At 35.2% G+C, this 17,900-nt stretch overlaps 1 protein-coding gene across 2 annotated transcripts in view; it reads right to left on the bottom strand.

Annotated features, from left to right (window-relative positions):
- Positions 1 to 17,634, bottom strand: part of LOC136035811 (snaclec convulxin subunit beta-like) — a 41,148-nt gene extending 23,514 nt beyond the window's left edge. Inside the window, exons 1-3 of one of the 2 annotated variants that reach the window (XM_065717781.1) lie at positions 17,555 to 17,634; positions 10,086 to 10,202; positions 8,669 to 8,746 (exon numbers count right to left, since the gene is read on the bottom strand). In XM_065717781.1, coding sequence (XP_065573853.1) covers positions 8,669 to 8,746; positions 10,086 to 10,152 — 145 coding nt within the window. In that variant the 5' untranslated portion in view covers positions 10,153 to 10,202; positions 17,555 to 17,634. The remainder of the gene's footprint in view (positions 1 to 8,668; positions 8,747 to 10,085; positions 10,203 to 17,554) is intronic. The other variant, XM_065717782.1, reaches the window with a different exon arrangement.
- Between the last annotated feature and the right edge of the window lie 266 nt (positions 17,635 to 17,900).

Raw genomic sequence — 17,900 nt, forward strand, 5'->3', positions numbered from 1 at the left:
ATCAAAACTGAAAATGATAGCGATGATGATTGGGTTTGGGATTTTACTAGGATAAGGTCATCAATGCCTACCAGATTTTAGTTAAAAAAAACAAAGGTTCGGCGATATGTATTTACGTCTGAGAAATAAAGAAAAAGCAGGGATTGCGGAGGGGACAACCCATTTCATATACGGAGTAATTTTTGTTCGTTTTAAGTTTTAATGTTGCTCCTCACTTTAAGATAAAAAAATTAGTTTTCTTTTATTTAATATATATAAAAATCCGTTGTATCAATGCATGTTAGTTTGTTTGTGGGTTTGCATTTGACGTCATTATAAGTATATAAGGCTTTGTATATGACGTCATTATAAGATGACACTAAAGACCGGGACACCGGGACACAAATGACTACCGGGACACAGGGAATATAAATGACGACTGGGACACTTAAAGAGAAATTACAGACCGGGACACAAATGACGGGACACAAATGACCGGGACACCGGGACAGATGGAATATAAATGACGACCGGGACACTCAAAGATAATTTACAGACTGGGATACCGGGACACAAATGACGACCGGAAACAGGAAATATAAATGACAACCAGGACACAGGGACACACCTACAACGGGACGCCGGGGGCACAGGGGGATATATAAATGAAGACGGGGACACAGGGAATGTTCGACTAGCAATCACCATCAACAAAGCTCAAGGGCAATCGTTAGAAAAATGCGGTATAGATCTGAATCCGGATTGTTTTCCCATGGACAATTATTATGTTGCATGTTCAAGACTTGGTAAACTTGCCAATCTATTTATATGGACAGACAATGGGACAGCAAAGAATGTTGTATATTCGCAAGTTTTACGTAGTCGAAAATATATATATATATATATATATATATATATATATATATATATATATATATATATATATATATATACTAGCTGTTGGGGTGGCGCTTCGCGCCACCCCAACACCTAGTTGGTGGGGGCGCTTCGCGCCCCCCCCAAGCCCCCCCGCGCGCGTAAGTCGTTACGCGCCATAATAGTTACGCGCCATTGTAGTTGTGTCCCTATGTCCCACCTGTGAATATAGATATATATATATATATGGTTTTAACTACGTAAAACTTGCGAATATACAACATTCTTTGCTGTCCCATTGTCTTTGCATATAAATAGATTGTCAGGTTATCCCCCTGTTTCCCCCGGTGTCCCCGTTGTAGTTGTGTCCCTGTGTTCCGGTCGTCATTTATATTCCCTGTGTCCCGGGTCCCGGTCATCATTTGTATCCCGGTGTCCCGGTCTGTATATACATTCGTTTTTTAGTTTTGTTTTTCTCCTTTATTTTTTTCCTTTTTTTTCTTTTTTAGCTTATTTAGATTTTTAGATTTTTTAGTTTTTTTTATTAGTTTTTAGTTTTTATTTCTTTTTAGTTTTTTTGTCCCGGTCGTCATTTATATCCCCCTGTTTCCCCCGGTGTCCCCGTTGTAGTTGTGTCCCTGTGTCCCGGTCGTTATTTATTTTTTAGTTTTTTACCTTTTTTTAGTTTTTTAGTTTTTTAGCTTTTTTATTTTTTTTATTAGTTTTTAGTTTTTTTGTAGTTTTTGCCTTTTTTTTAGTTTTTTTAGTTTTTTAGCTTTTTTATTAGTTTTTAGTTTTTTTTGTAGTTTTTGCCTTTTTTTAGTTTTTTTTAGTTTTTTAGCTTTTTTATTTTTTTTTATTAGTTTTTAGTTTTTTTTGTAGTTTTTGCCTTTTTTTAGTTTTTTCAGTTTTGACGTCACCTGATCCAGTTTTTTCAGGTGACGTCACCTGATCCACGATCCACAGATCCACAAACAACTTATTTTTATATATATAGATAGTTTTTTTTTTTTTACTTATGTCCTGGTCGTCATTTATACTCCCTGTGTCCCGGTGCTTTGTTGATTGCTAATCGAACATTCCTTTTGTCCTGGTCGCTTTCTCTTTGAGTGTCGTCATTTATTAGTTTTTTCCTTTTTTTTTTAGTTTTTTATTGGTTTTTACCTTTATTTTAGCTTATTTTTCAGTTTTTTCCTTTTTTTTAGTTTTTTTTTATTTTTTATTTTTTTTAGTTTTTATATATATAGATAGTTTTTTTTTTTTACTTATGTCCTGGTCGTCATTTATACTCCCTGTGTCCCGGTGCTTTGTTGATTGCTAATCGAACATTCCTTTTGTCCTGGTCGCTTTCTCTTTGAGTGTCGTCATTTATTAGTTTTTTCCTTTTTTTTTAGTTTTTTATTGGTTTTTACCTTTATTTTAGCTTATTTTTCAGTTTTTTCCTTTTTTTTAGTTTTTTTTTATTTTTTATTTTTTTTAGTTTTTTACCTTTTTTTAGTTTTTTTAGTTTTTTTAGTTTTTTAGCTTTTTTACTTTTTTTATTAGTTTTTAGTTTTTTTTGTAGTTTTTGCCTTTTTTTAGTTTTTTCAGTTTTTTTTTAGTTTTTTATTGGTTTTTACCTTTATAGTTTTTTTTAGTTTTTTAGCTTTTTTATTTTTTTTATTAGTTTTTAGTTTTTTTTTGTAGTTTTTGCCTTTTTTTAGTTTTTTCAGTTTTGACGTCACCTAATCCAGTTTTTTCAGGTGACGTCACCTGACACATCCATCCATCCATCCACAGACAGACAACTTATTTTTATATATATAGATATATATATATATATATATATATATATATATATATATATATATATATATATATATATATATAAATATATGTATATATATATATATATATATATATATATATATATATATATATATATATATATATATATATATATATATATATATATATATATATATATATATATATATATATATACTAGCTGTTGGGGTGGCGCTTCGCGCCAACCCAACATCTAGTTGGTGGGGGCGCTTCGCGCCCCCCAAGCCCCCCCGCGCGCGTAAGTCGTTACGCGCCATATTAGTTACGCGCCATTGTAGTTGTGTCCCTATGTCCCACCTGTGAATATAGATATATATATATATATATATATATATATATATATATATATATATATATATATATATATATATATATATATATATATATATATATATATATATATATATATATATATATGTTTTTAACTACGTAAAACTTGCGAATATACAACATTCTTTGCTGTCCCATCGTCTGTGAATATGAATAGATTGTCAGGTTTACCGACTCTTGAACATGCAACGCATAATGGTCCATGGGAAAACAATCCGTATTCAGATCTATACCTCATGATTCTATTGATTGCCCTTGAGCTTTGTTGATGGTGATTGCTAATCGACCATTTCCTTTGTTGCAGTCGTCATTTATATATCCCCCTGTGCCCCCCGGCGTCCCCGTTGTAGTTGTGTCACTGTGTCCGGGTCCTCATTTATATTCCCTGTGTCCCCGTCGTCATTTGTGTCCCGGTGTCCCAGTCTGTGATTTCTATTTGAATGTCCCGGGCGTCATTTATATTCGTCAGGATATTGTAGGGCATCGTAGCATCGATGAGTTTAAGCAATTCTTGTCAACTGATTGTTTCGCCTATAAAGAATATTATCTCGAGGTAAGAACTGACCACCGACCACAACGATTGCCACTTTGTTGATAGTTGCGTATCAGTTCGATTGCTGTTTTTAAGCAGAAGCACTAAATTATTATTTTTGTGGAAAAGATGATATATATAAATATATATATATATATATATTTTCTTTTTAGTTTTTTGTAGTTTTTACCTTTTTTAGTTTTTTTCTTCTTTTGTATTAATGCTAAAGCCAAGGTTCAAACCTGGAGCCTCTCGGACCTAGAACCTGAAACATATCGCTTTACCAACTCAGCTACTTCGGCGTGAATACATTCGTTTTGAGCAGCTTCCTCGGGTGTTGCCATAGTAGGTTCTTCATTCATTTTACAATTAGAAATTTCTCTTTCAACGGTCTTCTTACAATTAAAAGTTTGTCTTTGAACGATATTCTTAAATACCTGTGTCCTGGTCGTCATTTATATTGCCTGTGTCCCGGTCGTCATTTGTGTCCCGGTATCCCAGTCTGTAATTTCTCCTTGAGTGTCCCGATCGTTATTTATATTCCCTCTGTCCCGGTCGTCATTCGTGTCCCGGTCTGTAATTTCTCTTTGAGTGTTTTTTCATTTTAGAATTTTTTAGTTTTTCACATTTTTTCTTTTTTCAGTTTTCTTTTTCTTCTTTATTTTTCAGCTTCACTATGAAATACATATCGCCGAACCTTTGTTTTTTTAACTAAAATCTGGTAGGCATTGATGACCTTATCCAAGTCAAGATCCCAAACCCAATCATCATCGCTATTATTTTCAGTTTTGATATGTTTTGACTCTCGCTGTCCAGGTGGATCTTCATCTAACTGCGCGGTTTTGCGTTCTTTAGCCTCAAGCCTGTTTCCTTGCTGTTCTTTTGATTCCTCGGCACGCTTTCTTTTCTGACTTTCTCTATCAGCAGCAAATTTTTTGGCATAGACTCTTTGAGCATCTTCATCGGCTTTTGCCATTGTAAGTTCATCAGTCATTTTAAACTTAAACATTAATAGATTTCTACGTGAACATATATGTCTTAAATATCTTTAATGACGTCACCGTCATAGCAAAAATGACGACAACTAACTTCAAGACGCCAGTCGACACAGAAACATGACGTCACCTGATCCACAGACAGACAACTTATTTTTATATAGATAGATAGATAGATATAATTCTAAAATTGTCAGGTAATTTTCTATTTTGAAATAAAAACGAAAAATTATTGCTCAGACAACATGAATATTTTTGATATTTACATAATAGCTTTAGTGGTTCTGGACTGAAAACTGGATATGCTAATCAAATTGGGAATTGCAATCTTTTAGGTTGAAAAGGCAGATCCATTGGAATCATGAGAATGCGTGGAATAAGAAAAGCCTCACCCTCAAAAGGCCCTGTCAAGATTGTTGCCTCTATTACGTTATAACAGACATAACACGTCATTTGTGTTCCGGTGTCCCGGTCTGTAGTTTCGTTAGTCGACAAACATGACGTCAGACGACAAACAACTTCATGACGACATACAGCTCAATCCTTATAATGACGTCAGTCGACAAACACGACGTCAGGCGACACACAAACATGACGTCAGTCGACAGACAGACGAACAACTTATTTTTATATATATAGATATATCTATATTCACAGGTGGGATACAACTACAATGGCGCGTAACTAATATGGCGGGTAATGACTTACGCGCGTGGGGGGGCTTGGGAGGGACGCAAGGCTCCCCCACCAACTAGAGGTTGGGGTGGCGCGAAGCACCACCCCAACAGCTAGTATGTAATAAATAAATCTGGACGACCATACAGACGAACATATGCAATGGCATCTTGAGCATACTCATTTATGAGACGCGGACTACCAGCATATGATGAAGGTTAAATCGTTACTCTTGCAATATTAGTGGTATTACTGTCATTTACAACTGCACCTCGTAAGTTAATGTACTGTTCAAAGCGGAGATCGGTTTTATTTAGACGGATTAATAGCAAAAGCTCTTTTTCAATCTTTGCTTACACATCAAAGATGTATTGGTGAAACAATTGACGGCATTTTAAAATATAATTCTCTTTATTCTGACGAATCATTATTCTGTAGCAATAATATTTTATTGCGCTGCATTTCTTATCCATTTCTTTGATAGCGGCTCGATTTATAAACTTAATATTATTGTGACAACCGTTGGTTCCATCTCAAAAAATAATAGGGTATTGTAGGACATCGTAGCATCGGAAGTTTCAGTAATTCTTTTCAACTGTTTGTTTTGCCTATAAAGAATAATATCTCGGTGTAAGAACAGATCACTGACCATAACGATTGCCACTTCGTTGATATTTGGAACATTAAATTTACGCGCAAATTCACCACTAGGCGTTTTGTCAGCAGAAATAACAATTTTATGCGTTTCAGTAGGCATCAAATCGATTGCTGTTTTGAAAAGACGCACTAAATTATTTTTATTGTAGAAAAGTTGTTGTATCTGGGAAACGATAATCCTTTCAAAGCCGGGAGAAATTCCGTAACGTGCATTCAATTCAGTAGTGCCATCACTGATGAAGTACAGTTGCAAAAATTTGTGACGCTCACCAGAGAATGCTAGAAGGGAGCCTCCTCTATGATAAATTTGCGCTTTTACTTTCTAAGTAGGCAAAAAATTACCTTGATCTTCGATTTGGGCTCCGAACAAAGTCATTTGGAAAGATGAGTTATATTTCCTGATGTTTGATAAAAAATGATTCGATTCCGACGTATTTCCAATAAGCAAAGTATTTTGTGGCTCTGCCGTTGCACCAATTTGAGGAACCTTAATTTTTTCTTGAGGCTCAACACATTCCCATTGTTTCGCCATTAAATTTCAATACCTTGCAATAGGAACAAATTTCAGATATAGTCCCGATTTAAACATCTCGACTCAAGCTATAATCATTGGAAGGGCAGTACTTGAATGCCAGGTGATTATACACGCGTTGCTTTTGTAATACATCGAAACATATTCTTTTTTATTAATTCTGTCAGCCGCAAGCCTCGTTTCGCGTTGCTCTGGTGGTTCCTCGACACGCCTTTTTTTTACTATCTCTCTCGGCCGCAAGCCTGGTTTCACGTTCCTCTGGTGATTCCTCGTAACACCTTCTTTTTTTCTATCTCTGTCAGCCAAAAGCCTGGTTTCACGTTGCTCTGGTAGTTCCTCGACACGCCTTCTTTTTACTATCTCGGTCACCTACAAGCCTGGTTTTGCATTGCTCTAGTGGTTCCTCCATATGCCTTCGTTGACGTAGTGGTGCAAGCCTGGTTTTGCATTGCTCTGGTGATTCTTCGTCACGCCTTCGTTAACGTAAAGCCGCAAGCCTGGTTTTGCGTTGCTCTTGTGTTTCCTCCCAGGGTTCCATTTCTGGTGACATTATAGAATAATTTCTTTTTGACATTTGTGATACTAATATGTATAATTATAGAAGATAAGACGTCTATATATATATATCTTCTATATATATAAAAATAAGTTGTCTGTCTGTGGATCTGCGGATCAGGTGACGTCATGTTTCCGTGTCGGCTGACGTCATGAAATTAGTTGTCAGGTGACGTCATGTTTCTGTGTCGGCTGACGTCATGAAATTAGTTGCCGTCATTTTTGCTTTGACGGTGACGTCATTCAAGTTATATAAGACATATGTTCACGTAGAAATCTATTAATGTTTAAGTTTACAATGACTGATGAAGATGCTCAAAGAGTCTATGCCAAAAAACTTGCTGCTGATAGAGAAAGTCAGAAAAGAAAGCGTGCCGAGGAACTACCAGAGCAACGCGAAAGCAGACTTGCTGCTAAAAGAGAAAGTGAAAAAAGAAGGCGTGCCGAGGAATCAAAAGAACAGCAGGGAAACAGGCTTGAGGCTGATAGAGAAAAAAAGAACAGAAAGCATGCCGAGGAACTACCAGAGCAACGCGGAAGCAGACTTGCCGCTAAAAGAGAATGTGAAAAAAGAAGGCATGCCGAGGAATTACAAGAACAGCAATTTGTGTTTTGGAACCAAATGAAGCGGTTAATTATCCATCTGAATTTTTAAATTCCATAGATCCTTCAGGGTTTCCACCACACGTACTACAACTAAAAATAGGCGTACCAATAATACTTTTAAGAAATATCAACCCACCAAAGCTTTGCAATGGCACGCGACTTGCCGTAAAAAAAACAATGGAAAACCTAATAGAGGCCACAATCTTGACAGGGCCTTATGAGGGTGAGGCTGTTCTTATTCCTCGCATTCCCATGATTCCAACGGATCTGCTTTTTCAATTTAAAAGATTGCAATTCCCAATTCGATTAGCATTTGCAACCACCATCAACAAAGCTCAAGGGCAATCACTAGAAAAATGCGGTATAGATCTTAATACAGATTGCTTTACCAATGTACAATTGTATGTTGCATCTTTGAGGGTCGGTAAACCTGACAATCTATTTATACGCACAGACAATGGGACAGCGAAGACTGTTGTATATTCACAAGTTTTACGTAGTTAATTTGTATTGTATCTATCTATCTATCTATCTATATAAAAACGAGTTGTGTGTATGCATGTTTGTTTGTTTGTAAAAAGAGCGTTTGCATATGACGTCATTATTAGTACATACGGCATTGTATATGGACAGACAATGGGAAAGCCAAGAATGTTGTATATTCGCAATTTTTACGTAGTTTGAAACACATATATAAATCTATCTATATTCACAGGTGGGACACAGGGACACAATTACAATGGCGCGTAACTAATATGGCGCGTAACGACTTACGCGCGCGGGGGGGCTTGGGGGGGGCGCGAAGTGCCCCACCAACTAGGTGTTGGGGTGGCGCGAAGCGCCACCCCAACAGCTAGTATATATATATATATATATATATATATATATATATATATATATATATATATATATATATATATATATATATATATATATATATATATATAAGATTTTTGAGTTTCCAACACATCAGTTATTTATGCAATATAATGTCTGTTGGCAGGCTCAGAAAACAAAAATTTGCAGTTGTAGTTACTATAAATGATAATTCGTTGGAACCAACACATAAACTATTAAACTTGATAAGATTTGAAAATTGACAACCTGTACTATCAATTGCAATAACACCAATATGGGTTGCTACAGCAAGAGCCACTGCTGAATGTCTGAAGTAATCCAAATCTAAAAAAAAGTCAAAAAAGAAAATGAAGAGTAGACACAGACGATTAGAACATGTCTGAAAATAACAATTAGAGCGTTCCCAAAATGCAAACAAAATGCAAAGACACACGCGGTTAGACGACATGCGACACCAAGTATTTGAGCGAGTCAAAAATGAAAATGAAGAGCCAAGACACACAGGGTAGCGGTGTGTCATACTTGAAAATGAAGATCAAAGACACACATGTTTAGAAGACATGCAACACCAAGCATGTGAGTAATTCAAATACGAATATGAATTGCAAGACACACTCGCCCGGTTAGGATATGCGACACCGAACTTGTGAGTAAGTCAAAAACAAAAATAAAGACAAAGCTGGATAACAAGAATAAAAACATATCAAACTTGAAAATGATGGCAATAATTACTGGGTTTGGGATTTTGACAAGGATAAGGTCATAAATGTGTATCACACCTTTGTTAAAAAAATATAAAGACTTGGTGATTGTATTTCATAATGATGAAACACAAGCCGAGGTAAAACGAGCCAAATAAATTGAAAATGATACCGATGAAGATTGTCTGTTGGGTTTTGACACGAATAACGTCATTAATGTCAAGCATACCTTTTAAAATCAAAATTCTGGACTAGATAAATCGCTGGAAAAAGAGGTTTTTGTACCACCACATAAACAATTAAGAGACGCAAATATTTGGCGATATGTCTTTCACAATGACAAAGCACAAGTCAACACAAAAGAAGAAGTTTTTGTCTGCCACCAAAACAATTAAAAGAAAATAAATGTTAGATGGTCAAATATGGCAGACATGATAATCTGATGACCTGGACATTGCGATGACTTTTGGTATAGATCAGAAGATAGTCGACAAAGTTACTTCTCCGAAACAAGCTACTCTAGTTACAATGATTGGAACAGTTGCTGCGAATAGAAATTTCGCAATAAAGTCTCTTTGATTTTATAATTTCTTAAAGTAATACAAGCATATAATTAAAGTAAATGCCCTGAACTGAATCACAAAAAATTTTTACCCCACAATTGAATATTCAAAACTTAAAGCAGTTAACTAAAGCTTACTTGCCATTTTTGAAGTGCATCTAATCGTTTAGAATCATCTCTATTATGCTTAGGGTAAAACCCAAGTCTTTTGGTCAAAGAACGTATTTTAGACATAATACAGTCGTGGAAACTATCACCTCGGTTGAACTTACCTAAGCTCAAGAAAATGGTTACACGAACGTAAAGAAGCTGAAGAAAAAGCTTCTAAAGCTGGAACGAACCCCAGTCACAGTATTGACACAGATGAGATAGTTGACGGACCTATTAAATATTAACCTACCTGATTGAGAAAAGCTGAGGCAGGAAAAGTTGAGTAATGCAAACAAGCAGAGAAACATTGAATTCATCTTGAAGCTTTGTTTTGCATCCAATAGAAGACTCAGGTTTCTAGTATATTCTGATAAGAAAAAATTTTGTCATTAGAATAATTTTTAATGGTGAATTCACAAGTTCAAGCAATGGTCAAATCTATAAATCCTCAATTTAAACCAGAAAGAGAGAAATGTGCGTCAAAAAAAAAATGCTTTATTTCAATTCAATTTTATGTTAGTGACGATTTATTTAGTATTTTGACAGAAGATAATAAAAACAAAAAGATAGAAAATAAATTTGGAAAAGGACTAAAATTGCGACTATTAGCCAAAAATATAGAAAATATAGCTAAATTCACATTCGATGATGGTTTATTTTTATGACGTTGAATCTGAAGAAGAGCAAGACAGAAAAATAAAATTAAGAAAAGAAATAACACTTTGCAGAATCATGTGCTAGGCCCAAAAATAAAATTTTATGAAAAGCATACAAGTGCGGAAGGAAAGCAAAAAAGATAAAGATTAAATCTGAGTGGAGTATTAAAGGCCTAGGAAAAGTCTTCGTCTGAATTTCGAATTTGATTGAAAGAGCTGCAGTGTGATTTTGGATATCTTTTTGTTACTCTATGGGATACTTGGCCTTGCCTTAGAGGGTGAATACATTTGAGAGAAGCCCCAGGAAATAATGAATGGTAACTCTGACCCTCAAGATAGACATTTTTGGCCATTGTGGTTCCTTAACCTAGTCCAAACTAAGGCGACTAGGAGACACTGTTTCCCTTCAAGAGTCAAAATTGATTATTTCTTAAACTTCAACCTTTATCCTTACTACAAGTTCTTTCCGTACTTGGAATCAACAGTTACTCCATCTAAACTCTTTCCCATCTATCCTATATATATATATATATATATATATATATATATATATATATATATATATATATATATATATATATATATATATATATATATATATATATATATATAAATATATATATATACTAGCTATTTGGTGGGGGCACTTCGCGCCCCCCCATGCCCCCCCGACGCGTAAGTCGTTACGCGCCATATTAGTTACGCGCCATTGTAGTTGTGTCCCACCTGTGGATATATATATATATATATATATATATATATATATATATATATATATATATATATATATATATATATATATATATATATGTTTTTAACTACGTAAAACTTCCGAATATACAACATTCTTTGCTGTCCCATTGTCTGTGCATATAAATAGATTGTCAGGTTTGCCAACTCTTGAACATGCAACATATAATGGTCCATGGGAAAATAATCCGTATTCAGATCTATACCTCATGATTCTAAGGATTGCCCTTGAGCTTTGTTGATGGTGATTGCTAATCGACGATTCCCTGTGTCGCCGTCGTCATTTATATATCCCCCTGTGCCCCCCGGCATCCCCGTTGTAGTTGTGTCCCTGTGTCCCGGTCGTCATTTATATTCCATGTGTCCCGGTCGTCATTTGTGTCCCGGTGTCCCAGTCTGTGATATCTCTTTGAGGGTCCCGGGCGTCATTTATTTTCCTTGTGTCCCGGTGTCCCGGTCATCATTTGTGTCCCGGTGTCCCAGTCTGTATATACATTCGTTTTTGAATGGTCTTTTTCTTAGGTTTTAGTTTTTTACCTTTTTTTAGTTTTTTTAGTTATACCTCATGATTCTAATGATTGCCCTTAAGCTTTGTTGATGGTGATTGCTAATCGAACATTCCCTGTGTCCCCGTCGTCATTTATATATCCCCCTGTGCCCCCCGGCGTCCCCGCTGTAGTTGTGTCCCTGTGTCCCGGTCGTCATTTATATTCCCTGTGTCCCGGTTTTCATTTGTATCCCGGTGTCCCGGTCTGTATATACATTCGTTTTTGAAATGGTATATGATGAAATAGATTTTTGTACTTTTCCCCTTTTTTTCTTTTTAGTTTTTTTTTTATTGCTAATCGAACATTCCTTGTGTCCCGGTCGCTTTCTCTTTGAGTGTCCCGGTCGTCATTTGTGTCCCGATGTCCCGGTCTGTAATTTCGTCAGTCGAAAACATGACGTCAGTCGACACACAAACATGACGTCACCCGACAGACACAAACACACAGACAACTTATTTTTATATATAAATATATAAATATATATATATATATATATATATATATATATATATATATATATATATATATATATATATATATATATATATATATATATATATATATATATATATATATATATATATATATATATATATATATATATATATATGTCCCGGTCGTCGTTTATATTGTCATTTATATGGTCGTCATTTATATATATATAGTGTCCCGGTCGTCATTTATATTCCCTGTGTTCTGGTCGTCATTTGCGTCCCGGTGTCCTGGTCTGTAGCGTCATCTTATATTGATGTCATATACCAGCCCTTATATACTTATAATGACGTCATCTGCAAACACACAAACCAACAAACATGCAAACATACAACAAATTTTTAGATATATAGATATAGTTTCTTTTTCAGTTTTTTTCTTTTTTAGTTATTTTCTTATATTTTTCCCTTTTTAGTTTCTGTTTTTTTAGTTGTTTCCTTTTTTAGCTTTTTTCTTTTTCTTTTTTTTTAGTTTTGAAGCTTTTTTAGTTTTTTTAGCTTTTTATCTTTCTAGTTTTTTACCTTTTTTAATTTTTTTATTTTTTTACTTCTTTTCTTTTTAGGTTTTTCTTTTTTTTCTTTTTTTTCTGTTTTGGTTTTTTTAGAACTGATCACCGACCATAACGATTGCCACTTCGTCGATAGTTGGAGCACTGTATCTACGCACATGTTGGCCAGTAGGCGTTTTGTTAGTGGAAATAATAAATTTATGCGTATCAGTAGGCATCAAATCGATTGCTGTTTTGAACAGACACACTAAATTATTATTTTCGTGGAAAATATGTTGCAATTGGGAAAAGATAGTCCTTTCAACGTCGGGATAAATTTCGCAACGTGCATTCAATTCAGAATTTCTATCACTGAAGAGGTACAGTTCTAAAAATTTATGATTCTCGCCTGAGAATGGTAGAAGGGACCCTGCTCTATGATAAATTTGCCGTTTTACTTTGAAAGTAGGCATAAATTGATCTTGATTTTCGATTTGGGCACCAAACGACGTCATTTGGAAACATGAGTTATATTTTCTGATGTTCAACAAAAAACGCCTAGATTCTGACGTAGTTTCAGTAAGTGAGGAATAAGGAGCAAGTAAGTGAGGAATCACAACAACAGCGTGAAAACAGGCTTGCAGCTAATAGAGAAAGTATGAAGTGAAAGCGTGTCGAGGAGTCACAACAACAGCGTGAAAACAGGCTTGCGTCTCAAAGAGAAATCACCGAAAGAAAGGGTGCCACGGAATCACAAGAGCAACCTGAAAATTTTCGCCTGGCATTCAGGTACAGCCCAGTCGATGATTATAGCCTGAGTAGATGTGTTCAAATCGGGACTATGTCTAAAATTTGTCCCTACTGCAAGGCCTTGAAATTTAATGGCGAAACAATAGGAATGTGTTGCGCCTCAGGAAAAGTTAAACTTCCTCATCTGGCTGTACCACCAGAGCCATTGAAGACTTTGCTTACTGGGACTACGTCAGAATCTTTCTCCCGACATTTAAAGGACTATCGTTTACCAATTGCAACATCTTTTCCACGAAAATAATGATTTAGTGCGCCTATTCAGGACAGTAATCGATTTGATGCCTACTGATACACATAAAATTGTTATTTCCACTGACAAAACGCCTACTGGCCAACATGTGCGTAGATACAATGCTCCAACTATCGACGAAGTGGAAATCGTTATGGTCGTTGATCAGTTTTTACTTTGAGATATTATTCTTCATAATCGAAACGCTCAGTTGGTATAAATTGCTGAAACTCATCGATGCTACGTTGCCCTACAATATCCTATCATTCTTTGGGATAGAGTCGACGGTTATCACTTTAATAATAAGTTGATAGATCCATCCACTAACAAACAAACGGATAAGAAAGGTACAATGTTAGAATGAACATTGACAAATTTAAAAAAATTGAAAAAGATACAATGTTACCAAAAAGCAAAACCAGGCTTGCGGTTTAAAGAGAAAGGGCCAGATTAGGAATGTGCAATTTACGTCAACGAATGCGTGTCGAGGAACTACCAGAGCAACGCAAAACCAGACTTGCAGTTGACAGAGAAAGTAAAAAAGAAGGCGTGTCGAGGAATCACAAGAGCAAAGTGAAAACAGGAATCAAACAGGCTTTCGGCTCAAAGAGATAATATTTCTGGTAAATTAGTATCTTCAATCTGCTTAAAAGTAAAATTAATAGGTAAATATAATATGTTGTCTTTATTTCCAATCTTATCAAGCTTATTCTTTTTTTAAATAAATTTCGTTTTAGTTAGAATTCAAATTGTATCGCATATTAGTTTAAAATTATATTAGAGAGCTCTATTATTCTTAACAATCCAGAAAAGTTTGATTAAATTCCTCTTGGATAATTTATTTAGACATTTTATTACAGTAGTCATACCCTTAGATTCAAGTAGCTGGCATAGATCTATAGAAAACATATTTAAATCTAATTCATTTTTTCTAATATTTTTCCTATGTCCTTTCGGTCGTTTTTTACGTTTAGTAGGACAAGTAAAAGAAGGATAGTCCATAAAACTTTTAATATATTTAACAACAACATGAGACTTGTCTCCGTATTTTGCCACACGATCTTTTAGCCCAAAGGATAAGCTGTACCAAGAGTATGGATCCAGAAATCTTCCTGTTTACATAGTCTATTATTCTTCTCTTCTTTATTTAAATTTTCTAACTCTATATTTTCTAAAATTGTGACAGTTATATCTGATATGGAACACATACCATTATTACAATTTTGAACTAGATAGTTATTAGTTTTTGTGAATGTTAACGACTGCAGCAGGGCTTAATATCCAGACCAATGGACAACAGCCCCTGCCAAAGGCTGTCTTGACCCTATCAGGGTACATGGCAGACTTGGAAACTTAAGGTCAACTTTTCCCACTTGAGGATTGGCACCTATTGAGGAAATTATAGCCTAGTAAAAAACACAGCATTTGCACGGGTTTTCTGATTTTAGGATATTTCTTCTAGGCTAGGTTTGTTTTGATGGGCGTTTTTGGGCTAAAAACCTCTTCCTAGCTAATGTATCTAGTATTGGCTGCCTCCCCATAGTAGCATAATATCTGTCGGAACGAATATATAATGAGTCGAAGTAATAGGCTTGGGACTGTCCGTGCAGGATTTTGACTCTTGTTTATAGAAGAGCATTGCAAAGTGCTGAAAACTATGTTGTGACCAAGATGGGCCTTGGATTGCACAAAACCTCCAGCTTACTGGAGGTCCCAGTGACTTCTTGTTGTCAGGCTCTAAGGCAGCTTAAGTGCTTCGGTAAAGACTTGAAAAAAGATGTTGGTCCCGTCCTACACTGGTATCTGGGATAATTGCTTTTCCTGAGGCCAAAATAATTTCAAAGATTTAAAGCATATGAAAATTGGACCTTGCAAGTAAGCAAATTACTTAGTATAATACTATTTAGACTGAGAGATGCTGTAGACAACGTTTTCACTCTTAGGTTAATAATTGAGAATTAAATTCGTTGTCAAACACCTTTGGTCCTCAGTTTTATAGATTATGAACGAACGTTTAATTCTGTTGATAGAAGAGATTTTTGCACAGGTCTTATCCTTATATGGTATACCAGACAAATAAATTAAAGTAATTTGGGCTATGAACGAGAATAATACAGCTGCGGTTTAGGTAGGAAATTACATCCTGAGTTAAGCAGGGTTGTGTTCTATTCCTTTTTATGTGTACCATTTTGATGGACTTGCGTCTTAAGGAGCACAAGAAAAGCAATTGGAGACCACGGAATCAAATGGGGTGGAAAAAATCTCCTGGTCTTAGAATATGTAATTATTTAAGCATATTAGATGTAAGTGTGAGCAAAATGAATCAATTTTTAGAAGTTTTTTGAAATCAGGGTGCTAGAATAGGTTGGAAAATTAATGTTAAGAAGACTATGTCACTATGGCTAGGAATAAGTGAAGAAGAAAAGGTGACGTTAGGTAGCAAAGAGATTGATCAGGTGGACAGCTTTGCTTATCTTGGTAGCATTATTAGTAAAGACGGTGGGAGCAGTGAAGAGGCTAAAAGTAGAGTAGCCAAGGCACAGGGCGTTTTTCATAGTTAAAAAAATGTTTGGAAGAATAGGAATCTAATTCTGCAAACCAAGATTAGAATATTGGAAGCTACAGTGATGACAGTGGTCAAATATGGCTCCGAAGCATTGGTGCACCGATTAGAGGATGAAAACTTACTAGATGTTTTCCAGAAAAATTGCCTAAGGATTGTTTTGGATATCCGGCTGACTGACCATGTTTCGAACAGTAGGTTGTTCAATCCAACTTTCTATGGCTATAATGAAAGAAAAGTTGAGATGGCTAGGCCACATTCTGCGGATGAAGGATGACCGATTGCCGAAGATTGTCCTTTTTGGGCAACCGTCTGGGGCTACATAGAAATCAGGTCGTCCTCGTCTGGGATGGGAAGATGTCATAAATATAGATTTAAAGAAAATGGGAGGTTCTTGGGATGGTGTGAAGAGGGACATCTTGAATAGATTAGGTTATAGGAGGAGCGTGCGTAGCTGTATTGGCCTCAGGCAACCTATTGCTGCGGTGAGTTTTTAGTAGTAGTAGTAGTACCCTTCAACAAGGGCCATTCAAAACGTGAAAAATTCCTTTTTGAGATGTGTTATAAGTAGTAACGTCGAATAATGTAAACTTCTTTGAAGGGGTTATGCTCTTGATTCTGTTGTTTCGAACTAAGTAAGTTTCAAAACAGTGCTATAGGACAGTAATTTCCAACAATAATGTTTGGAAAATTAATTAAAATACGGCAAATCCAAATTTAGCAATATACCAACATAATCCCATTAGTTAAACATTCAAAATGTTCCAACATGCTGTATCTTGCATCATTGATGAATGCCTTAAATTATATAAATGACGAGAGTAAATTACCTGTTTCATTGGAAGCACGTACAATATAAATCTTACAAAATCAAAGTCGCACGAGGGTATTTCTATTTAGTTTAAAAACAACCTCTACACCATACTTTCAGCCTTTTTTATTAATAGTATAAATACCCTTCCTCGCCTTGTGCTTTGGTTTCTTTTTTAGGAAGCTCGTGATTTTTATTTGTAGGTATATCTATTTGAATTCCAAAAGTTTCTTGCCAAAATATAGAAAATTGTTTGAAATTAAAAAAAACTTAGTAAATTTATTGTTATTATATTTTGAAATTAGTTCACACCTATTTTATCAATATCTGATTATTTCTAATATATAATAGAGGAATTCCTAAAACTACTCACTTTTTTCTTCTCTATCACAAGTTTAATATCTAGCAACTCTTTTTGTTCTAATTGTTACACTAAAGCTATGCACTATATATGCCAATAATTCTAATCTAAAATTACTTAAATTTTGCTCGGTTAAATTGCTGGGTAGTAAACGTTTTATGTGTTGTGCGCACCGCAATTTGATAAAACCGCTCCCATAAATATTTTGTCACTATTACTCAATGACTTTGGTAAACAAGACAAAGATTTTAGTGGAATTTTTTTGGAAAAAAGCCTATTATTCCTCATAATTATCCTACATATTAGTAGCATAGCCTTCATTAACACTGGCCACTTATAGTTGCTATTCCTTTCTTCT

The sequence above is a fragment of the Artemia franciscana genome, chromosome 14, assembly GCF_032884065.1.
Source record: "Artemia franciscana chromosome 14, ASM3288406v1, whole genome shotgun sequence".
NCBI classification, from domain to species: domain Eukaryota; kingdom Metazoa; phylum Arthropoda; class Branchiopoda; order Anostraca; family Artemiidae; genus Artemia; species Artemia franciscana.